The sequence below is a fragment of the Trachypithecus francoisi genome, unplaced genomic scaffold (genome assembly GCF_009764315.1).
Source record: "Trachypithecus francoisi isolate TF-2019V2 unplaced genomic scaffold, Tfra_2.0 Lachesis_group8, whole genome shotgun sequence".
Lineage (NCBI taxonomy): Eukaryota > Metazoa > Chordata > Mammalia > Primates > Cercopithecidae > Trachypithecus > Trachypithecus francoisi.
Window position 1 is genome coordinate 107460710 of NW_022681473.1, and position 17867 is coordinate 107478576.

Sequence of the window (17867 nt, forward strand, 5' to 3'; positions counted from 1 at the left end):
GTTAGACTAATGTATAAATCCTGCCTAGAGGTCATCACTGGACAGGGGAGGTGGGGGAGGCGGTGAAGATAAAGAAAAGGGGATGAATTTGAAATATCCTGTTTTAAAAGGAGGTAGAATCCACAGAACTTGGCAATGGATTGGATGTGACAAGTGAGAGGAATCAGTGATGACTGCCAGGTTTCTGACCTGAACGAGTGGATGGATGAAGGGAAGCCGAGTTTTGGGGGGAAAGAGAAACATAATACTAACATTTAAAACATAATAAGGCTAAGAGGCTGAAGGAAAGGGTAGAACCTTCAATCCGAGCCGAGCACGGCCGACAGCGCTGGGCAGCCTCCCACGCCTTTTTCTCCGCGAGGCCCACGCAACCGGCCAACTAAAGCGAAGAACCACGTGAGGGTGACCCCACTGGGCACCGGGCGCGAGCCCCGCGCATGCCCGTTGGGTCCCAGAGGCCGAGTCTGCGCAGTTTGGGGAATTCAGGCCCATAGGCTCCCCGCCTTTGCGTCGCCCCGAGCATCCAGGCGCGGTCATGTGCTACCTTTTGCACGTATCCGGTAGTCCCTCTGTCCGCCTGGGACGCCTAGCCCCACCCACCGTTCCCGCCCCTTCCGTGTTTTGGTGCGCACGGGTTCCGTCAGACACTACTACCATTGGCTGTCAGTCGGATCCGAGGACGACGATTGGCTTTCCTTGACCGTCCCTCAAGCGCCTCCCCGGAGATGGTCTGAGGTGGGAGAAAAAGTGAAGAGACTCGGTGCGGACGGACGGTAAGCTCGGGTATGTTCTCTGCAGGGGCTGCAGGAGGCCGGGCTCTTCCCGAGTCACTTCGGCGAGTCTTCTTGCCGCTTGGCCACGCTGGTCTGCCCTGATCCGGTCCCCTCACCCCGACTTGAACCTTCCTGCTTTCTAGTCTAGGGTCTTCGCTGCGGCTGAGAGTCGGTCGCTGCCACGCCTTGGGGGAAGGATTCCGGGAAGCCTGCGGGACTGTGAGTGGAGAGGTTTTGTCCAACGGGACAGTCTCCTTCCTTCTGTCCAAATTCTATTTGTCCTTCGAGGCGTGGTGTGGGCCCCACCGCTTAGGGGAGCCTTCCTTTTCGCCTGACTGCGGAGGTTTCTTTCTGTCCTGGTCTCCCTCATCGGGTACTTTGTTTTTGGTCGTTGTCTTCACATATCAGTCTTACCTCTTTGGCCAAATTATGAGTTCTTAGGCCTTTAGGACCCCCTTTTTCTTGAATACCACAGTTCATTCATTGTCTTGCCTTACAATATGTGCTCTCTTAAGTGTTAAGAGGGTGGAATGATAATCATGCCCCTGTCTCCTCAGAGTAGAAACAAGCGACACAGAAAGAGAAATTAAAGAAGGCAGGAGGACAGTCAGAGAGAGTCAGGGAGTTTTGCCTAGATTTCAGATCATTCTGTATCTCCAGCTAGCTTGCCTCCTTGGTCTTACCCACTAGTCTAACAGCAGGTGTATGTTTAGAATATTTGTGCTCGGCACAGTATAGGGACACAGGCAGGTATGATATGGTTTCTACTCAGAAGCTTCTTATAGTCCAATTGGGTAAACGAGACTAGAACATATAAAACGACCGTGGCAACATAAAAATAGGGTTGAGGTTTTATGATATCAGCTGTGCCAGCCATAGAACTAAGGAGCAAAAGTAGATCCAGGGATGGGGTAGTTTAGGAAGGCTTCCCGGAATGTGATTACCTCCTGATATTTATTGAGTAACTGGGGTGTACAAAGCTCTGTGCTGAATCTGGGAATGAGAAATGAGTAAGTGATGGCTACCATCCTGAGAAACTCCTAGTCTAGGGGAAACAAGTTTCATTGCAGTGATAGCAAAGATGTGGATGGATGCTGTGGGGAGGAGATGGGATATGCCAGCTGTACCTGGATGAATTGGGAAAGGGGTCATCAAAGAGAGGGCTTTTAGGTTTGAAGGGCAAATAGAAGTTGCATAGGCAGGTCTGTCGCGGTGGCTCACACCTGGAATCACAGCACTTTGGGAGGCCGAGGCGGGCGGATCACTTGAGGTCAGGAGTTTGAGACCAGCCTGGCCAACATGGCAAGACCCTATCTCTACTAATACTACAAAAATTAGCCGGGCGTGGTGGTGCGAGCTTATAGTCGCAGCTATAATACGTCGGAGGTTAAGTCACAAGAATCGCTTGAACCTGGGAGGCGGAGGTTGCAGTGAGCCAGGATCACACCACTGCGCTCTAGCCTGGGCAACAGAGCAAGACTCCATCTCCAAAAAAAAAAACAAAAGAACTTGCGTTGGCATAGAGTTTTAGGAGAATGTAGGGTATTCAGAGACAAAGATGATGGAATCAGAGGAAGAAGGAGTGAAGTATGGGTGAGGAAGCCAGAGAACAGCATCGTGTGGGGGAAAGCATGATCTCTGGATTGGAATGAGGGTGCTCTTACATCAGATGAAGTGTAGAGAGGACTCACCACAGGGCTGACACACCATAGCCTCTCAATAGATGTTCGTTTCCCTACCTAGACCTGGAGAAGTAAAAATGAGACCACTTTGAGAAGAGCCTTGCATTTCATACTGTAATAGAGAGTCAGAGGAGGTGTGGGATTTTATGACTTTTGGAAGCTTTTTTTCTACTTTTCTTACCCCAACATTATAAAAAGCAGTCAATATTCAATATTTCTTTCTTCTTCTTTTCAATATTTCTTTCTTCTTCTTCTTCTTCTTTTTTTTTTTTTTTGACAGAGTTTGGCTCTGCCGCCTAGGATGGAGTACCATGGTGTGATCTTGGCTCTTTTGCAACCTCTGCCTGCTGGGCTCAAGCCATCCTCCCACCTCAACCTCCCAAGTAGCTGAGACTACAGGTGCATGCTACCATATCGGCTGTTTTTCTTTGTTTGTTTTTTGACATGGAATCTTGCTTTGTCGCTAGGCTGGAGTACAATGGTGCGATTTGGGCTCACTGCAACCTCCGCCTCCCGGGTTCAAGCGATTCCCCTGCCTCAGCCTCCCTGGTAGCTGGGACTACAGGCGTATGCCACCACACCCAGCTACTTTTTTGTATTTGGCCAGGATGGCGTCGATCTCCTAACCTTGTGATCCGCCCACCTCGGTCTCCCAAAGTGCTGGGATTACAGGCATGAGCCACTGTGCCTGGCTGATTTTTGTATTTTTAGTAGAGACGGAGTTTCGCCATGTTGCCCAGGCTTGTCACAAACTCCTGAGCTCAAGCCATTTGCTCACCTCGGCCTGCCAAAGTGCTAAGATCGTGAGCCACTGCGCTCGGCCCAGCAGTCAACATTTGTAATAGGGATTCACTGTTAGTCTGTGAGCAGCTCAGCAGCCCCACATACACCCCAGAGTGTTAAGGATGACTGGACTCTTCTCTGAGGAGGAGAAAAGGCTATGTAGGTATAGTAGGTTCAGAAAAGCCTGTATTGGAGGCATGAAGGATCTTCTGTTTTTTTGTATTTTCTGTTTTTTTCCTTTTAGTATTCAGTAAAGGCCTTTTTCAGAGTCCCCACCTGTCTCAGGTAGGCCAGAGAGAGCAACATGGTGGGGTCAGCAAGAATCAGTGAGAATTCCTGAGGAGAAGGTGACACTCGGGAGACAGAGCCAAGGCCAGCTAGTGTCCTCTGTCTACTAGAAGGTTTGCTTGCAATGTCACCCTCTGTTCTGTATTTTGTTTATTCTTTATTGTTACTCAAAGTATGCTTCTGGAACTGCTTGTATCACAACTGGGGTGCTGAGTAAAAAGGGCACATTTCTAGGCTTAACCTCTGCCTTCCTGAATCTGAACTTCTCAGGCAGACGCTGGATAACTCTACATTCATGTGCAGATCTAAAATTGAGAACTGGCCGGGCATGGTGGCTCACATCTGTAATCCCAGCACTCTGGGAGGCTGAGGTGGGTGGATCACCAGAGGTCATGAGTTTGAGACCAGCCTGGCCATCATGGTGAAACTCCATCTCTACTAAAAATACAAAAATCAGCCAGGTGTAGTGACACACCTGTAATCCCAGCTACTCAGGAGGCTGAGGCAGGAGAATCACTTGAACCCTGGAGGTGGAGGTTGCAGTGAGCTGAGGTTGCGCCACCGCATTCCAGCCTGGGCGACAGAGCAAGACTCTGTCTCAAACAATAAAAATAAAATAAAATTGAGAACCTTTAGTTGTGTGTGTGTGTGTGTGTGTGTGTGTGTGTGTGTGTTTGAGTGTTTGAGACAGTCTCACTCTGTCGCCCAGGCTGGAGTACAGTGGAATACAGTGGCACAATCTTGGCTCATTGCAGCTTCTGCCTCCCAAGTTCAAGCGATTTCCTGCCTCAGCCTCCCGAGTAGTTTGTGCAACCATGCCACCATGCCACCATGCCTGACTAATTTTTGTATTTTTAGTAGAGACAGGGTTTCACCATGTTGGCCAGGTTGGTCTTGAACTCCTAACCTCAGATGATCCACCTGCCTTGGCCTCCCAGACTGCTGGGATTACAGGTGTGCACCACTGCGCCTGGCCAAGAACCTTCAGTTCTGTGTTTATCTTTCTTCAATAAATATTTATTACAGACTGGGTGCAGTGGCTCATTCCTGTAACTCCAACACTTTGGGAGGCTGAGGCAGATGGATTGCTTGAATCCAGGAATTCGAGACCAGCCTGGGCAACATGGCAAAACTGTGTTGCTACAAAAACAAAATAAAAATTAGACAGATGTGGTGGCGCATGCCTGTGGTCCCAGTTACTTGGGAGGCTGAGGTGGGAGGATCTCCTGAGCCTGGGGAGGTCAAAGCTTCAGTGAGCTGTGATTTTGTGCCACTGTACTCAGCCTGGGTGACAGAGTGAGACTCTGTCTCAAGAAAAAAAAAAAATTGTTACATGCCTAAGCATGCCTAGCAGTGTATAGACTAACCCAAGGTGCAGTATAAACTACATAGATAACGGCTTTTTATGTTCAAATGGAATCTACATTTTAACAAGGTATTAGCAGAGTGGTGGAGTAAACCATTGGATAGGTTAGGTAAAGGCAGATTGTATGGCACTTTGAAAGTCTGGCAGGGGACTTATGATTCAGTAAGAAATAAGGAGCTTCTGGGCTCATCTGCAGGCTATATGAAGTAGAACCGTATATGGACTAGAGTCAGCTCAACATGACCCTGCCATTACCACTAGTGTGTGGCTGTGAGCAAGACAGTTGACCTCTGGAACTTAAGGTGTTTATGTTTTTTTTTTTTTTTTTTTTTTTTGAGACGGAGTCTCGCTCTGTCGCCTGGGCTGGAGTGCAGTGGCCGGATCTCAGCTCACTGCAAGCTCCGCCTCCTGGGTTTTATGCCATTCTCCTGCCTCAGCCTCCAGAGTAGCTGGGACTATAGGCTCCCACCACCTCGCCCAGCTAGTTTTTTTGTATTTTTTAGTAGAGACGGGGTTTCACCATGTTAGCCAGGATGGTCTCGATCTCCTGACCTCGTGATCCGCCCGTCTCAGCCTCTCAAAGTGCTGGGATTACAGGCGTGAGCCACCGCCCGGCCTCTTAAGGTGTTTATCTATAAATGAGGTTAAAAATATCACCTACCAGGCCGGGCGCGGTGGCTCAAGCCTGTAATCCCAGCACTTTGGGAGGCTGAGACGGGCAGATCACGAGGTCAGGAGATCGAGACCATTCTGGCTAACATGGTGAAACCCCGTCTCTACTAAAAAATACAAAAAACTAGCCGGGCGAGGTGGCGGGCGCCTGTAGTCCCAGCTACTTGGGAGGCTGAGGCAGGAGAATGGCGTAAACCCGGGAGGCGGAGCTTGCAGTGAGCTGAGATCCGGCCACTGCACTCCAGCCCGGGCGACAGAGCGAGACTCCGTCTCAAAAAAAAAAAAAAAAAAAAATCACCTACCAGCTGAGCGTGGTGGCTCACGCCTGTAATCCCAGCACTTTGGGAGGCCAAGGCGGGTGGATCACCTGAGGTCAGGAATTTGGGACTAGCCCAACCAACATGGGGAAACCCTGTCTCTACTAAAAATATAAAAATTAGCCAGGCATGGTGGCAGGCACCTGTAATCCCAGCTACTCGAGAGGCTGAGACAGGAGAATCGCTTGAACCCGGAGGCGGAGGTTGCAGTGAGCTGAAATCTAGCCATTGCACTCCAGTCTGGGAGACAAGCGAAACTCAATCTCTCTTTTTTTTTTTTTTTTTTTTTGAGGCGGAGTCTCGCTCTGTCACCCAGACTGGAGTGCAGTGGCGCAATCTCTGCTCACTGCAAGCTCCGCCTCCCGGGTTCACGCCTTTCTCCTGCCTCAGCCTCCCGAGTAGCTGGGACTACAGGCGCCCGCCACCTCGCCCAGCTAGTTTTTTTTTTTTTTTTGTATTTTTTAGTAGAGATGGGGTTTCACCATGTTAGCCAGGATGGTCTCGATCTCCTGACCTTGTGATCCGCCCATCTCGGCCTCCCAAAGTACTGGGATTACAGGCTTGAGCCACCGCGCCCGGCCAACTCAATCTCAAAAAAAAAAAAAAAGCACCTACCCCAAAGGGTGGTGTTGGTAATTAAATGACATAATGCAAATAAAATGCTTACTATGGTGCTTGACATATAATAAGTGTGAAATTAAAAACAAAAAGATTTATTATCTTCATTTTGCAGATGAGAGTATTCAGAAGTTACGAGTTAAGTTCTTGACAAAGGTCATACAGCTAGTAGGTGGTGAACAATGGAGCCAGGATTTGAACGCTGATCTTTCTCAAAAGCCATCTGTTCGAACCTGACCATTGTTCTTCCTCACATAGGAAGAATTCCTTCTTGGTGGGTTGCTCTGAAGCTTCATGAGAAAATGTCTGTTAAAGCGTTTAGCTCAGTTTAGCCTGGCACACACTCAGTAGTGTTAGTTTTTGTTCTCCCTTTCCACAAACACCAGACATCCTCCAGGGATTTAAGGAATTACTCCATCCTTACTGTAAAAGTGCAGGGTTTCTCATGGGTCACTGGAACAACACGTGCTGATTCTAGGCAGGCTGCCTGCCCAGCTTTTTGCCCCCAGCAGCACCTGGGTGGAATTCTTGCAGCTGTGGATTTCTTCCTCTTCCTCTAGGGTGAAGGCCATGCCACCTCCTGGGAAAGTTCCTCGAAAGGAGAATCTGTGGCTCCAGTGTGAGTGGGGGTCCTGCTCCTTTGTGTGCTCAGCCATGGAAAAGTTCTTCGAGCATGTCACTCAGCACCTGCAGCAGCACCTGCACGGCTCTGGGGAGGAGGAGGAAGAGGAAGAGGAGGATGACCCACTTGGTAAGACAGCAGGACACAGGAAGGGGAGGAGCTCAAAGAAAGGTGGAAAATCTGACTTTCTTTTCCTTAGAGGAAGAAGGCGGCCTGAGAGAATGGTGATTTATTTTCCTAATTGTGTTTTTGTTGTATATAAAAACATTTTAAACTCATTTATAGAAAACTCAGTCAACAAGGATATAAGGAATAAATCTGCCATCCTGCCATCAAAAAGTAATTGCTGACAGTACTTTAGTGAACATTATTTTTGACATCTCTTTGCATGTGTTTACATATATTTAAATACAGATGAATATGCTTTTTTTTAAAGATATTTCTGTACAAGTTGTTGGCAACCTTTTTTTTTTTTTTTTTTTTTTACTCTGCTAGTATTCCCAATTTTTTTTTTCTTTTACTGCAACCAGTCAGAAATGCATCTTATTTTTTAGAGACAGGGCTTCTTCACCTTGTCACCCAGGCTGGAGTCCAGTGTCATGATCATAGCTCATTGCAGCCTTCAACACTCAAGGGATCCTCCTGCCTCAGCCTCCCGGGTAGCTAGGACTGCGGGCATGTACCACCACCACACGCCAATGTTTTTTTTTTTAATTTTTATTTTTTTTAGAGACAGGATCTTGCTTATGTTGCCCACAGATCTCAGACTCCTGGCCTTGAGCAGTCCTACCTCAGCCTCCTGAGTAGCTGGGACTATTGGCGTGTGCCACCGAGTCCAACCCTACTCCCACCTCCGAATTTTTTTTTGTTTTTGCTTTGAGACGGAGTCTTGCTCTGTTGCCAGGTTGGAGTGCAGTGGTTCAATCTCGGCTCATTGCAACCTCCGCCTCCCAGGTTCAAGCGATTCTTCTGCCTCAGCCTCTGGAGTAGCTGGGACTACAGGCGTGCGCGACCACGCCCAGCTAATTTTTGTACTTTTAGTAGAGATGGGGTTTCACCTTATTGGCCAGGATGGTCTCAATCTCTTGATATCGTGATCCGCCTGCCTCAGCCTCCCAAAGTGCTGGGATTACAGGCTTGAGCCACCGCGCCCAGACCCGTCTCACACTTTTTAACCTTTCTCTGACTTATGTTTTAGGTATGCCTTTTATCAATAGCAAATAACTGGGATTTTAATAAAATCCAATCTGAAAACAATAACAATAGTGAACTCTTCTGTAGTACCTACTGTGTGTCAAGTATTGCTGAGTACTTTTTCTTTTTTTTTTTGAGACAGAGCCTCGCTCTTGTCGCCCAGGCTGGAGTGCAGTGGTGCGATCTCAGCTCACTGCAACCTCCACCTCCCGGGATCAAGCAATTCTGTTGCCTCAGCCTCTTGCCATGATTACAGGTGCCCGCCACCACACCTGGCCAATTTTTGTACTTTGAGTAGAGATGGGATTTCACCATGTTGGCCAGGCTGGTCTCGAACTTCTGACCTCGGTTGATCCACCTGCCTCAGCCTCCCAAAGTGCTGGGATTACAGACGTGAACCACCTCGCCTGGCCAGTACTTTTTTAAACCAACATTAAAGCACTGTTTCCCACAGAGCCTATGAGATAGGCACTATTATTATTTTTTATTATTATTATTTTTTTTTTTTTTTGAGTGGAGTCTCGCTCTGTCTCCCAGGCTGGAGTGCAGTGACCGGATCTCGGCTCACTGCAAGCTCCGCCTCCCGGGTTTACGCCATTCTCCTGCCTCAGCCTCCCAAGTAGCTGGGACTACAGGCGCCCGCCACCTCGCCCGGCTAGTTTTTTGTATTTTTTAGTAGAGACGGGGTTTCACCGTGTTAGCCAGGATGGTCTCGATCTCCTGACCTCGTGATCCACCTGTCTCGGCCTCCCAAAGTGTATTATTTTTTAGACAGAGTCTTGCTGTGTCGCCAGGCTGGAGTACGGTGGTGCAATCTTGGCTCACTACAACCTCTGCCTCCTGGGTTCAAGCGATTCTCCTGCGCTGGCCTCCCAAGTAGCTGGGATTACAGGCGTGTGCCACCACGCCCGTCTAATTTTTTTTTGTACTTTTAGTAGAGACGGGTTTTCACCATGTTAGCCAGGATGCCCTGTTGGCCAGGTTAGTCTTGAACTCCTCACCTCAGGTGATCTGCCCGCCTCAGCCTCCCAAAGTGCTGGGATTATAGACGTGAGCCACCACGCCTGGCCAGTACTTTTTTAAACCTACATTAAAGCACTGTTTCCCAAAGAGCCTATGAGATAGGCACTATTATTATTTATTATTTATTATTATTTTTAGACTGAGTCTGGCTCTGTCGCCAGGCTGGAGTGTGGTGGTGTGATCTCGGCTCACTGCAATCTCCCCCTCCTGGGTTCTAGCAATTCTCCTGCCTTAGCCTCCCTAGTAACTGGGATTACAAGTGCATGCCACCATATCCAGCTAATTTTTTTTGTATTTTTAGTAGAGATAGGGTTTTGTTGTGTTAGCCAGGATGGGATAGATACTATTATTATGCCCATTTTACAAATAAGGAAATGGAGGCACAGAGGAATAAAATAACTTGCCCAAAGTCATGGTACTAATAAGTGGCAGGATTTAAAAGAAAAAGGAGGCCGGGCGCGGTGGCTCAAGCCTGTAATCCCAGCACTTTGGGAGGCCGAGACGGGCGGATCACGAGGTCAGGAGATTGAGACCATCCTGGCTAACACGGTGAAACCCCGTCTCTACTAAAAATACAAAAACTAGCCGGGCGAGATGGCGGCGCCTGTAGTCCCAGCTACTCGGGAGGCTGAGGCAGGAGAATGGCGTAAACCCGGGAGGCGGAGCTTGCAGTGAGCTGAGATCCGGCCACTGCACTCCAGTCCGGGCAACAGAGCGAGACTCCGCCTCAAAAAAAAAAAAAGAAAAAGGAGAAAAACCTTTTTTTTTTTTTTGGAGATGGAGTCTTACTCTGTCGCCTAGGCTGGAGTGCAGTGGTGCAATCTTGGCTATTTGTAACCTCCATCTCCCGGGTTGAAGTGATTCTCTTGCCTCAGCCTCCCGAGTAGCTGAGATTACAGGTGCCCGCCACCATGCCCGGGTATTTTTGTGTTTTTAGTAGAGACGGGGTTTCACCATATTGGCCAGGCTGGTCTCAAACTTCCGACCTTGTGATCCACCCGCCTCAGCCTCCCAAAGTGTTGGGATTACAGGTGTGAGCCACTGTACCTGGCCAAAACAACTTTTTTTTAGAGACAGAGTCTCGCTGTGTTACCCAGGTTGATCTTAAACTCTTGGCCTCAAGTGATCCTCCTGCCTCAGCAGGCTGAGCAGCTGGGACTGTAAGCATAGACCATTGCATCTGGCAGGAATACATTTTTCTTTTCTTTTTTTTTTTTTTGTGGGAGTGCAGTGGCTCATCTCCGCTCACTGCAAGCTCCACCTCCCGGGTTCACACTGTTCTCCTGCCTCAGCCTCCCTAGTAGCTGGGACTACAGGTGCCTACCACCACACCGCCTAATTTTTTTGTCTGTTTTTTAGTAGAGACGGGGTTTGACTGTGTTAGCCAGGATGTTCTTGTCCTGACCTCGTGATGTGCCTGCCTTGACCTCCCAAAGTGCTGGGATTGCAGGCATGAGTCACCGTGCCCAGGGTTTTATTTTTTTATTTTTTTTTGAGATGGAGTCTTGCTCTGTCGCCTAGGCTGGAGTGCAGTGGCTGGATCTCAGCTCACTGCAAACTCCGCCTCCTGGGTTTACGCCGTTCTCCTGCCTCAGCCTCCTGAGTAGCTGGGACTACAGGTGCCCGCCACCTCACCCGGCTAGTTTTTTGTATTTTTTAGTAGAGACAGGGTTTCACCGTGTTAGCCAGGATGATCTCGATCTCCTGACCTCGTGATCCACCTGTCTCGGCCTCCCAAAGTGCTGGGATTACAGGCTTGAGCCTCTGCGTCCGGCCTGTTTTATTTTTTAAATATGTTTTTATTTTGCCTGTGACTCAGCCCTCAGGAGGTTCTGAGAAATGTGTCGAAGGAATACATTTTGTATCACAGCCTTGTACACCAAAGTTAAAGAAAAAAAACGTTGAAATAATACTTTTTTCACTGAATGCTTTCTGCAATGTTCTATCCTATTCTCTTTTATTTAAAAAGAAAATGGGGCTTTTTCTTTTTCTTTTTCTTCCTTTTTTTTTTTTCTGAGACAGAATTTCCCTCTTGTTGCCCAGGCTAGAGTGCAATGGCGTGATCTCGGCTCACTGCAATCTCTGCTCACTGCAATCTCTGCCTCCCAGGTTCAAGTGATTCTCCTCCCTCAGCCTCCTGAGTAGCTGGGATTACAGGCATGCACCACCATGCCTGGATAATTTTGTATTTTTAGTAGAGACAGGGTATCTCTATGTTGGTCAGGCTGATCTTGAACTCCTGAACTCAGGTGATCCGCCCACCTCAGCCTCCCAAAGTGCTGGAATTACAGTCATGAGCCACCGCACCCAGCCCAAAAATGTGGTTTATAGTTCATTGAACTGATTTCATCACCCACTAGTGGGTCACAACAGTCTGAAAAACTCTATTCTATAGGAAATACGGAGTCAGCTCTCCTTCTCCCACCCCAAATTCTGTTTTAAGTCTGGTGACTGTGAACCATAACTGATAGTTTCAAAATTCAAGTCATACTTATACAAAAGAAAAATTGGGGCATGATTATATTTTCTAAAGTATCTGTGTTTCAAAACAAGTTAACTTCCATAAAGCACTGAAAATATAGTATTTAGAGATGCTAGAGAGATAGGAAATGGATTGGAAGAGTTGATGGAGCCTTCTTGGAGAAGGCAGATCTTTTTTTTTTTTTTTTTGAGACGGAGTCTCGCTCTGTCACCCGGGCTGGAGTGCAGTGGCCAGATCTCAGCTCACTGCAAGCTCCGCCTCCCGGGTTCCGCCGTTCTCCTGCCTCAGTCTCCCGAGTAGCTGGGACTACAGGTGCCCGCCACCGCGCCCGGCTAGTTTTTTTTTTTTTTTTTTTGTATTTTTAGTAGAGACGGGGTTTCACCGTGTTAGCCAGGATGGTCTTGATCTCCTGACCTCGTGATCCGCCCGTCTCAGCCTCCCAAAGTGCTGGGATTACAGGCTTGAGCCACCGCGCCCGGCCTAGAAGGCAGATCTTAAGCAAAACATGAGGGGAAGCAGGACTGGTGGTTTTACAAGAAGTGGGAGGTGTCTGAGATCGAGAGGCAGCATCTTCGTCAGGAACTGCAGAAACACATGTCAGAGGTCTTGCATGCCGGCCATTTCTGCTGTCTGTTTCTGGCATAGGCCTTGCACACACTCTCACCTCTGCCTAGACCATACTTCTCCTATTTACAGATACTCATCTGTTGTCCTTCAGAGTTCAACATGGGGACGCTACTCAGAACACCATGTTTACATCAAATTATCTCTGTTTAATACTTTTATAGCACCATGTATATCCCCACTTTGTAACACTCATCACTGGTTGCAGTTTTATATTTATAGATCTGATTATTTGATGAATATGCTTTCTCCCTGACTGAAAGCTATGTGAGGGCAAGGAGTGGGACACTTTTTACTTGTTAGAGTCCCTCTACCTGGCACCCAATTTATGTTCATTAAATACTGGTATTTGCTAAATGAACTCCTGGTAATTGGGTTAGAGTCCAGCCTCCTCACTCTCTGTTTAGTGCTGCAGGGGGAAGGTGACCTGAGCCTTGGAAAGTGTCCGACTCTTCGTTTTAAACCCCTTTCTACAGAGGAAGAATTCTCCTGCTTGTGGCAGGAATGTGGCTTTTGTTCTCTGGACAATTCTGCTGACCTCATCCGCCATGTCTACTTCCACTGCTACCACACCAAGCTGAAACAGTGGGGGCTGCAGGCCTTGCAAAGCCAGGCTGACCTCGGCCCCTGCATCCTGGACTTCCAGAGCCGGAACGTCATCCCTGATATCCCTGACCACTTCCTGTGTCTGTGGGAGCACTGTGAGGTCAGCAGGCAGTGCCAGTAATTGGGGTGGAAGGAAGCTGGGGGTCTTAACTCTGAAGCCTTGTCCCTTTCAGGGATGCCTTATATTTCCAAGATTCCTGCTAGTATCTCTCCTCCATTTCTTTTGCTCTCTTTAAAATTTATTTATTTTTTACACACAGGCTCTTGGTCTGAAGCCCAGGCTAGAGTACAGTGGTGCAATCACAGCTCACTGTTACCTTTAACTCCTGGGCTCAAGCAATCCTCCCACCTCAGCCTCCCAAGTAGCTAGGACTACAGGCATGTACCACCATGCCCTGCTAACTTCCAAATTTTTTGTAGAGACAAGGTCTGGGTATGTTGCCCAGACTGGTCTCGAACTCTTGGCCTCAAGTGATTCTCCTGCCTCAGCCTCTTGAAGTGCTGGGATTATGGGGTTGAGCCACCACTGTGCCTGGCCACTCCTCCATTTCTGTGTAGTGCCTTTCTTCAAACTTTCCCATCCCCATCAAGTTAATTTGGGAGAGAGCCAATAATTCTTTGGGCACATAGGGGTGAGTCCCTCTACCCACCCTCAGTCCTCACCCCAAGTTGCCCTGGCACAGAGTTCCTTCGACAATCCTGAGTGGTTTTATCGGCATGTGGAAGCACACAGTCTGTGCTGTGAATACGAAGCAGTCGGCAAGGACAACCCTGTGGTGCTGTGTGGCTGGAAAGGTAGGGCTACTCCTTAACTTCTGGCCTCTGGAAGAAACCTTGGGATTGCTGAAGAGCTAGGACAGAAAGGGATAGGGGTCCTACAGGGGCAAGGTTGGCTGCTGGCTGGAGAGACTCAGGGGTACCAGATCCTAGGCAAAGCGGGTTTTGTGGCTGGAGACTGACAGGGCTTCCTTCCTAGGCTGTACCTGCACCTTCAAGGACCGCAGTAAACTTCGGGAGCACCTCCGCAGCCATACCCAGGAGAAAGTGGTAGCCTGCCCCACCTGTGGGGGCATGTTTGCCAACAATACCAAGTTCTTAGATCACATCCGTCGCCAGACCTCATTGGATCGTAAGTAGTCAGAGGAAGTGGGGTAGATGCAGGCTATGCTGCTTGCAATGGGTTAGGGGCATGTTTCTAGCGGGGGTGGCTGCTGAAGAGACCTGCCTCTTGGCTCCCTCTTCTTTTTGGGCTCAAGCACCTCCCATAGTCTCTTTGCTGATTCAGATTCGTAGACATTGTTATTCAGTACTTACTGTGTGTATTACCAGTTACTCAGGGAATCCTCACAACAGCCCCATGAGGTAGGCTTCTTATCCCCCTTTTTGCAGATGAGGAAACTGAGGCTCAGAGAGGTTAAATCACTTACCTGAGATCACACAGCTAGTAAGTGGTGAAGCTGGAATTCTAACTCAGGTTCTCCAAGTCCCATGCTCTTTCCATGATACTGTGTCCATTCATAGCTCCCTAAGCTCTCCTTTTCTCCTTGGGTGGTTCCCTTCTGCCTGGGATGGTTCCCCTCTCCTTTCTGTGCCTGCCCACTATCCCCTACAGCCCTCCTTTCTTCTGCCTGCCCCACCCCAGAGCAGCACTTCCAGTGTTCTCACTGTTCCAAGAGATTTGCCACGGAGCGGCTGTTGCGGGACCACATGCGCAACCATGGTGAGTGGCCTGCGGCCCCCAGCCTCTCTGCTGCCCTCCAAGCTTCCAGAAGTTCTCACATCACAGCCTCCTCTCTGCTTCTCTCAGTGAATCACTATAAGTGCCCTCTGTGTGACATGACCTGCCCGCTGCCTTCCTCCCTCCGCAACCACATGCGTTTTCGTCACAGTGAGGACCGGCCCTTTAAATGTGACTGTTGTGACTACAGGTAAGGGGGACTAGGGACCAGAAAACAGCTCGTGTTCCAGTGTTCCCCATGTCCTCCAATCCCTCCTGATTTCTCATGGCAGCTGCAAGAATCTTATTGACCTCCAGAAGCACCTGGATACCCACAGTGAGGAGCCAGCCTACAGGTGTGATTTTGAGAACTGCACCTTCACTGCTCGCTCCCTCTGCTCTATCAAGTCCCATTACCGCAAAGTACATGAAGTGAGTGGGGCTGGTGGTGCGAAGGGCTAGTGGAAGTATGGGGGACCCTGGGGTGAAGAACTGGTATCATTTTACCCTTCCTTCCCCATCAGGGAGACTCTGAGCCAAGGTACAAATGTCATGTGTGTGACAAATGCTTCACACGGGGCAACAACCTCACCGTGCACCTTCGCAAGAAGCACCAGTTCAAGTGGCCCTCAGGGCATCCCCGTTTTCGGTATGTCTCTCAGCCTCCCTCCCAGATCAACACACTTGTTTGTATACCTTTCCAACAAGTTGTGAAAACCTTAATTTGATGGTGGTTTTATGTCTACCATTTCCATTTAGATGCAAAGAATCCTAAGAATAATGGTGGAGCAAAGCTTATTTTTCTGTTTTTTGATTGTAAGGCATGGTGCCAAACCCAATAAATCGTGCCAAAAAGTCCTGCAGCCAGAACTAGAGCTAGAGTCTAAGGGTTCTGATCCTTAGCTCCAAGGCCTTCTTATAAATCCTTTGACACTTTCACCCTCCAACACAGTCAGTCTCTGTTTCTCTGGTTGGGTTTCTACATAAAACTTTCCATTTTGAGTAATGATCTTTCCCTCTTGCCTTTTCTTCTACATATTCCAATAAAGACCTTTTTTGTCTTCAACTCCTGTCACTTGGAATCCAGGACTTCTTCCATCCCTCATGTTTGTTCCTTACTTTGCCAGCCTTCACGCCATTTCTGTATCCCCCTGCCTGGATTTGCTGCCCTTTATGCTCCTACCTCACCAGGTACAAGGAACATGAAGATGGCTATATGCGGCTGCAGCTGGTTCGCTACGAGAGTGTAGAGCTGACACAGCAATTGCTGCGGCAACCACAAGAGGGATCGGGCCTGGGAACGTCGCTGAACGAGAGCAGCCTGCAGGGCATTATTCTAGAAACAGTGCCAGGGGAGCCAGGACGTAAGGAAGAGGAAGAGGAGGGCAAGGTTGGCGACGGGACAGCCCTCTCAGCCTCTCAGGACAACCCCAGTTCTGTCATCCATGTGGTGAATCAGACCAACGCCCAAGGCCAGCAAGAGATTGTCTACTATGTGCTCTCTGAAGCCCCAGGAGAGCCTCCCCCAGCCCCTGAGCCACCCTCAGGGGGCGTCATGGAAAAGCTTCAAGGAATAGCTGAGGAGCCAGAGATCCAGATGGTTTGAAGGCCGCAGAGCCAGACCATTTCTTCTCCAGGTCCTGGAGTTTGAGCCAGGCAAGTGGCTGTGCCCCTAGTGGACAGCCGTTGCCAATGGATGCCTTTAGGAGTGGTGCTGAGAGCAATGTGGTCCACTCTGGTCTGGGTTTGCATCATTCTACGGACTCTAAAGACTTCCCTTTTCTGCCAGACTGCATTTTGTGGGGAGCCTGAGGACTTTGGATTCTTTGAGGGGATCCTGGATGTGTGTGTTCTTGTTAAAGAGGCTGTTGTCAGGCTTAACCATAACCCTCAAGACATGTTTGACGGTGATTAAATCCTTAGCTCACATCCATTCCCATCTTTAGGGCTCCTTAGGCCCAAGGATGGCATGTGACTGGTCCCTACAAGGGTCCTTGCTTTGTCACCAGCCAAGGCATTGAGAACCAATTAGCCATTTTCCTCTTAAGGTTTCCTCCACAACCCCAAGGACTTTCATGATTATCCTCAGGGACAGGATAGGAGGCATTGAGCGTGTTTATTAACAAATTGTTTTTGGTAATAAAAGAAATGCTTGACTCTTACTCATTTCTTCTTTTTTTTTTTTTTTTTTGAGATGGAGTCTCACTCTGTTGCCCAGGCTGGAGTGCAGTGGCCGGATCTCAGCTCACCGCAAGCTCCACCTCCCGGGTTTACGCCATTCTCCTGCCTCAGCCTCCCGAGTAGCTGGGACTACAGGTGCCTGCCACCTCGCCCAGGTAGTTTTTTGTATTTTTCAGTAGAGACGGGGTTTCACCGGGTTAGCCAGGATGGTCTCGATCTCCTGACCTCGTAATCCGCCCATCTCAGCCTCCCAAAGTGCTGGGATTACAGGCTTGAGCCACCGCGCCCGGCCTACTCATTTCTTCTTACATTTGGTGGCAGTTTAATAGGTAATGAGAATAGCCACCCAGAAGAGGAGCTGAATAGTTAGGCTTGTTCCCCTTGTGGTGACTCAGGTGGTTTGTTTTTTGTTGGCTTAACTGTCCTGTTGTCCTCTCCTCCTCCCCTTGGTGAAACTTCACTATTTCTTCTCAGAGTATATGCCATTTCCATGGAGGTCCCAGGTCTTTGGCTGTGAGTGGGCAGTAGTGGTACTATAGAATGAACAAGAATGGGCTCACCAGGAGGATAGGGCTGCTGACCATGGCCTCACTCTGAATACCGATTAGAACCCAGTGCCTCTAGGGTAGGGGTTCTTTACCTGGGAGTGGGAAGGAAGCGGGGGGTACAGAGTAGATTGGAAAGCCTCCTAGAGAAGGGAGGCAATCAAATGGTCCAGGAACCAAACTAAAAAATTATGTGTGTGCATTTTCCTGGGGAAAGGATCTGTTTTTTGCTGGATTCTCAAAGAGATTGAAACCTTGCAAAATAAGAATCATTATTTAGTCTGGTTCAGCTACTTCTCAGCACCTTGTGTCCATTTTTATGGTCTACTGCTCTACTAGAGAGGTCAAGGAAATAGTCTTAGGTGCACAGGAAG

General features: G+C 48.7%; 1 protein-coding gene across 4 annotated transcripts; it reads left to right on the forward strand.

Annotated features, from left to right (window-relative positions):
* Positions 1-657: 657 nt before the first annotated feature.
* Positions 658-16929, forward strand: HINFP (histone H4 transcription factor). 4 transcript variants are annotated; one of them, XM_033204957.1, is made up of 10 exons: positions 658-773; positions 7060-7250; positions 12921-13150; positions 13734-13845; positions 14027-14179; positions 14693-14770; positions 14858-14978; positions 15061-15199; positions 15292-15416; positions 15959-16929. In XM_033204957.1, exons 2-10 carry the CDS (start codon positions 7070-7072, stop codon positions 16371-16373), a joined length of 1554 nt encoding a protein of 517 aa, XP_033060848.1. In that variant the 5' UTR covers positions 658-773; positions 7060-7069; the 3' UTR covers positions 16374-16929. The 4 variants fall into 4 exon arrangements, with proteins under 4 accessions (XP_033060848.1, XP_033060847.1, XP_033060849.1 ...); XM_033204956.1 differs by having other exon boundaries at positions 691-783; XM_033204958.1 differs by lacking the exon at positions 658-773 and adding an exon at positions 917-1146.
* Positions 16930-17867: the final 938 nt, after the last annotated feature.

Coding starts and splice junctions, on each gene's coding strand:
- HINFP (XM_033204957.1), top strand. CDS start 7,070: ATGCCACCTCCTGGGAAAGTTCCTCGAAAGGAGAATCTGTGGCTCCAG. Junction 13,846..14,026: donor GGTGCTGTGTGGCTGGAAAG/GTAGGGCTACTC, acceptor CTTCCTTCCTAG/GCTGTACCTGCACCTTCAAG. Junction 14,979..15,060: donor TGTGACTGTTGTGACTACAG/GTAAGGGGGACT, acceptor TTCTCATGGCAG/CTGCAAGAATCTTATTGACC.